The 6,166-nt window shown below is 33.1% G+C and overlaps 1 protein-coding gene across 1 annotated transcript; it reads right to left on the bottom strand.

Moving 5' to 3' along the window:
- Positions 1-2,116: 2,116 nt before the first annotated feature.
- Positions 2,117-3,701, bottom strand: LOC149141097 (F-box/FBD/LRR-repeat protein At5g56420-like). The gene is made up of 2 exons (XM_089451153.1): positions 2,643-3,701; positions 2,117-2,380 (listed from the first exon to the last, which is right to left on the bottom strand). Exons 1-2 carry the CDS (start codon positions 3,699-3,701, stop codon positions 2,117-2,119), a joined length of 1,323 nt encoding a protein of 440 aa, XP_089307279.1.
- Between the last annotated feature and the right edge of the window lie 2,465 nt (positions 3,702-6,166).

The raw sequence follows: 6,166 nt of genomic DNA, 5'->3' as shown, positions 1-6,166 counted from the left end.
GGATTCCTTGTTTATACTCTGCTCTTCATGATGGTGGTAGAATGTATCAATAAAATTATAAATGGTGCTCTTTCTCGTCTCCTCTTCAAAGGAATCTCTCTAGGAAATCAATGGAAACTTTTAAATCTTATTTTTATGAATGATATTCACATCTTTTGTGAAGGATCATTTAGAGTTCTATATTCCTTTAACTTAGTTCTAGATGCCTTTAAATTAGCTCTAGATGCTTTCAATGAGGGTATAAGAATGGTAATTAAATGAATCAAAATCCTGGATTTTATTCTAGGGTATTAAAGAACACGACAATATCTAATGCACAATGTTTTTCTAGGCTAGCAATATTTCAAATGGTCTAATATAGTTAGGTTTTCATTTGAAGTGAGATAAATATTTAAAATAAGAATAGGTTTGGATGATAACAAAAATTCAAAAATGAATATATACCGAGTGCTTCATATGACTTTCCCAAGCTAAAAGGTTCAATTTTTGGGCCACTCTCACCTGGATTCTGAAAAGAGTTCATAAGAAAATCAAGCAACTCACCCTTTAGTTACTCTAGTGTGGAAATAAATACAAACATATTTTTACAATGACAACTTGGAAATATTTTACTTTATTCACCTATACTCTACCACCCAAATTAGTTCACCTATACTCTAGCATCCAAAAGTTGTTGTCAGCTCATACATGGGGCAAGGATTGTGGGTGCAATATAATGCTTGGAAATATATTCATCCCACCTCCAATATATATATAGAATATACCCAAATAGTTTAACAAATAAATTAAAAAATATATAGCATAAATATAAATATTAATAAATTAGAGGCACAAAAATTGGCTTTAACTTGGTTCACAAGAATGGATTTGGAATAAAAGGTATTTTTGAAAGATTTAAAAAGGTTAAACTTTATCAAGCTTCATACAAATACAGTTATCACATCCTAATATAATGCACATCTTCATCCATACAATATTAAGGCTACCCCAACTTAAATGCACATCTTCATCCATACAATAATAGGGCTGCCCCAACTTAAAATCAACACAATAATCACATCCTAATATAATGCACATCTTCATCCATACAATATTAAGGTTGCCCCAACTTAAATGCACATCTTCATCTATACAATATTACGGCTGCCCCAACTTAAACTCAACTTAGTGATGAAGCAGAAAACTATCTTTATATGTACAATATTAAAGTTGTGCCAACTTAAATGTGCATCTTCATCCATACAATATTAGGGCTGCCCCAACTTAAACTCAACTTTGTGATGAACCAAAAAATTATTAAGAAAAAAAAAATCAAAATTCATAAAATAAAAACAAGAATGTAAAATATATTAAGCCAAAAAACCTTAAAAAATAGTAATAGTAAAAAATGAGATAATAAATTAAATCAAACCTCCATAATGTCCATGTCTAACATATATATTAGAACTTCCCTCACCAAATTGATATTCGGATCTAATCATTAGAGTGTTCATAAATAAGTTGCACATTATAGGGAATCAAAATGTTATTTAAAAATCCCTCCCACGTTGATGATCGTTTCTAATCAATTACATCAACTTTATCAAGCTTCATACAAACACAATAATCACATCCTAATATAATGTACATCTTCTTTCATACAATATTGGATGCTGCCGAACCTAAACTCAACTCAATGATAGAAACAAAAAAACATTAAAGTGAAAAAAGTTTCAAAACTATTCAAAACTCGAAAATATATTAACCCAGAAAACCTTAAAAAATCGAAATCTTCAAAAATAGAATAATAAATTCAATTAAACCTCCCTACTTTCCAAGTCTAACACACTTGGGTATATCTAGAATTGCACTCACCAAATTGCTATTCTGATCTAAGCATTAAGGTTTTCATAAATAAGTCTACTATAAGGAATAAAAACTTTTAAAAAGCTCTCCTACTTTGACGATCGTATCTAATCAATTAAGGTGTTCATAAATAAGTTGCACATTATAAATCACAAATGCTATTTTAAAAGTCCCTCACCCTTTCCACCGTGAATACATGAAAATAATTGTCTGGTAAATCCAATTTGACCGGAACCAAAAACATTGACCAACAACTATTGTGAAAGTAATATCACAGACGAACAAAAATTTCACGGAGAGGGATCTCCTCTGAGATCGTTCCCTGCTCACGACTTTTCTTCAAAGACTCCCACATTTGGGAAAATTCTTCTGGAGGTTGCGGTTTCACTTGTTTGAGCCCAGGAGCTATTTGAAGAAGGCAACCCCACAAGCGAAGTACTCTCGAATCGTATTTGAGGACATCTGTCTCTACTACTTGAAGATTAGCAAGCGGGTACGTTAAAGCTGGTGCAATTGAATCTCCTTCTGCATCTTCCTGCGTTACAAAGTATAAAAGTCATATATATATATTATATACCCCAAAATGCACTCTCAACAATAATGACATCTCAACAATAATGGGGACGAAATGAAAAGTATGAAACAGAATAGGAGGATTCTGTGATTAAAGCAAAGCTCTTACGGACAAATCTGAGATGGAAGCGTTTCTAACCCCTACTGAAATTCATCAGAGTTATTCACTCACCAGAATCGACAGAAACCCCTACTTGGGTTCAACCAAAGAGTTATTCACTTACTGGAATGAGCTTTCCGAGCAGGTGTAATCGCTGAAGGTTAGGAAGTCTCGAGAGCAGGTTCAGCAGAGGCACCGCCATGATTTCTCTCCGAGGAGATGCACACCCAAGATGCATGGTAAGCACTTTCAATGACCTAAGCGTACCCATGAATTCAAGAAATCTGTTGATAGACAAGTTGTATCTTTCATGCCAACTTGAACTCAACGACAACTCTATCAAGTTATTTCCACGCTCCATTTCGAATCCGCGGATCTTTGAGGATAGCTCATAAAATCCCATTCCATTCACTGTCAAATCTTCTCCGTAAGTGACTGCCTTCAGAGTTTGAAGTTTAGGGCAATTGACTGTCAATCCTCCGTCCCAAAAAACACATACAACTAAATCTGTAAGGCTGTGAGATAAAATGACAGGCCTGTTGAGGCCAGAACATCTAGACAAATTCAGTTTACGAAGAAGTGGACAATGCAAAAGAAATCGTGCTAAGATGTCGTCTGTCATTTCGCTATCGGTGAAGGTGCACTCAGTGAGATGCTTGAATCCCGAGAAATCAGTTGGAAAAGTGGTGAGAATACAGTTCTCGAGCGTGAGATTAGTGAGACGACTGCATAAGAAAAGCGAGGGCGGCGGGGTTTCCTTTCGGTAGCAATATGCGAGAGAGAGATGTTCCACGTTCTTCCCGGCAACGCACCGCATCCATTCCGATACGCTTTGCTGTGTAAACTGCCAAGGGTTAACAAAGATTTGAAGAGTCGACATAGGGGGTTTAGTACCCCACATACTGTGAATGTCTGTGGTGAGTGTAAAGGACTTCAGATCCGATGAATGGAACCGCAATACGTCGAATATTCTATTTTCCACAGTTGACAAATCAGATGTGGTAGGCGCTTGATTCGGTGATGAGACACGACAGGGAGAGAGGGTGAGATGGGGTATTTGTCTGTAAAGGAATCTCCAGCGACGAGAGAGGACAGAGCATTTGATGGCATCTCTAATGGTGACCTTAGAGAGGACGAGGGAAAGGATATCGTCGGGCAGTGAAGATAATCTATCGAGAGCCATTGGGCCAAAGATTGCTCCTCCCTCTCACGGACGGAATATAGCGCGATTGGATTGAACAAGTGCTGCAGTAAAAAGGGTGAGCGAGAGGCTAAATTGAAAATGGTAAGAAATGAAACAAATATTTATAAGGCTTCCAAACATATGCATAGGTTACTGGGATTAGATTGGGTATCTAGGTTCTTTGTACCATAAACTATGGGGGCCATTACAATATGCATAAGTTACTAGGATTAGATTGGGTATCTAGGTTCTTTGTACCATAAACTATGGGGCCATTACATATATATTTTTTAAATGTAGTTGTTCAAATTTATTTTAAAATTATATTATTATTATTATTATTATTATTATTATTAATTTTTGGGTTCTCACGATTTAGGGGCCGACATAATGGGATGTTATTTCCTCTTCATATTTTCAAATTTATGGAGAGACATTTTTGGTTCTTGTCATAAGGGTTAAAGAGTAGGCTCTGGGCTATCATTATTACCATGCGTCTTGTTCTATGAGAATCAATTAATAAAGACAATAAATTTATTCATTTTATTGAAAGGGTTTTCATAATTAGAAAAAGGGAAGTCAAACCTATAGAAGATATAACCTTTTTCACCCAAATATAACAATAAAATTTTGTGCAAGATTGTGATTTTTTTGTTTAACATATATTTTTGAATGCACCAATGCACTTAGCACCATGAAAAATTTCTAGCGCATTCGAATTCTATAAATTGAACAAAACTTAAACTCAAATTTCGGTTATAATTAACCAAAAAAAGGCTTTGAGAAAAGTCATTTCATCAGTACACATTTATAAAATATTTTTCAAAAATAATATTAAACTTTAATTAGTTTGGTCATCATAGAATTACTTATTCAATTAATAAATAAAATGGTATTTTTAACCCTTCTTTTCCAATAAATTTTGCCAAAACGTGTTACATATTTCTTAAGAATCATAAATTTGAGTTGTCTGGTTATTTTTTTATTTGTAAATTAAACATATATATTAAATATTTATATAGTTAATATCGGATCAATATAAATAATAAATATAGTATTTTTTTTTAAATTATATGATGTGTTTGTTGATATGTTTCTTAAGATGGTTGTTCCGCATATCAATGAACACAATACATAGTTTACCAAAAGTTCTCGTTAACATAAGTTTATGTACTCTAAAAATCTTCATGGTAATTTTTTTCTTCTATTTATATATTATTAAGTTAATATTTATTCTTAGAAAAAAAACATTTTATATCTAATTTATCCTTATCAATTTTTTAATCATTATTATTATTCATAATATATTATACCAATATAAAATAGTTTAGTCTAAAGAGCCCACAAATTAGTTGTGAAAATAACTGAAATTCTTAATTCAAAGTTCAGATTTTGGGTGCAACAGGGTTTCTTAATGATGATGAATCCATTTCCACCATCAAATAAGTGATTAAAGCACTCCAATGTTATGATTTTTTTTTTTAAATTTACGAGAAGTTGGCAAGAAATCTATTGTTCGGGTGAATTTGCTGTCTCAGTAGACAAGGCCATATAAAATTAGCACTTAGTTAAAATATAATCAATGATTTTTTAAGGGTAAATATTGTATTTCCTTTTAAATTGGAATATACATCGATATACTAAATACACCAGGTCAGTCTTTCACTAAGGAAAGATAACCATAGAGAGGCATAAAGTGGCATTATTAATAAAAAAATAAATAGATGATATATATACTAATAAATGTGCCAAATTCCCTAGGAGAATGAACTAGATAATCATAATGAAAAATCAACTAGAGCATAACAATATTAAGCTAAGGGATTAGAGTTGGTAGTGGTAGCTTAAATAGAGTCTTTAGTGTTACCATACTAAGCTAAGGGATTAGAGTTGGTAGTTGTAGCTTAAATAGAGTCTTCAGTGTTACCAAGAGTGCTACCTATTAGGCAGGAAGGCCAAGATGTTGGTCGTTGCAGCCCAAGCATTGGTCGATATCCCTCAAGTGACGATGAAGGCGTTGCACAATATGTATGATGTCATATCATTCCTCAAAGTGGTCCATTAAAATTAGTGTTGAGAAATGGCAACAAGAAATTACAGTTTAATTTGTCCTTGATTTAAACTCAAAATTAAATTTGAATTCTATTCTCATAGCAACTTAAAATAGTTAAATTAAGTTTATTAAACTTACATAACTTAGGATTTGAATTGGAAGTCTCTATGTCGTCATGTGTATGTTTTCCCTACTTTATAGCAATCCTTTGTGAGTTAATTGTGAGATGTAAACTGGAAGACTCAGTTTCATTAGCTAGTTGAGTTAAATTAGTTCTCAAACTGATTTAGAGAACCAATAGTGAGTTAGCAATCAATGGTGTCACTAATGAACTCCACAAGTGCTACTGTAGTTAACTGAATATTTTCTCATCAGAAACTCATGTATGTCGATTCTCATAAAGACCCAGTTC

Source organism: Pinus tabuliformis, chromosome X (assembly GCF_031772625.1).
Source record: "Pinus tabuliformis cultivar Carrire ecotype Pingquan chromosome X, CPIR1, whole genome shotgun sequence".
In the NCBI taxonomy this organism is placed as follows: domain Eukaryota; kingdom Viridiplantae; phylum Streptophyta; class Pinopsida; order Pinales; family Pinaceae; genus Pinus; species Pinus tabuliformis.
The sequence above is the reverse complement of the archived record's forward strand: the minus strand, read 5'-3'. Positions and strand labels throughout refer to the sequence as shown.

Bases quoted from the DNA above. Each gene is read 5' to 3' on its own strand.
- LOC149141097 (XM_089451153.1), bottom strand. From the start codon at position 3,701: ATGGCTCTCGATAGATTATCTTCACTGCCCGACGATATCCTTTCCCTC. The intron at 2,381-2,642 runs GTAAGTGAATAA...TTTGTAACGCAG, and splicing joins TGCTCGGAAAGCTCATTCCA to GAAGATGCAGAAGGAGATTC.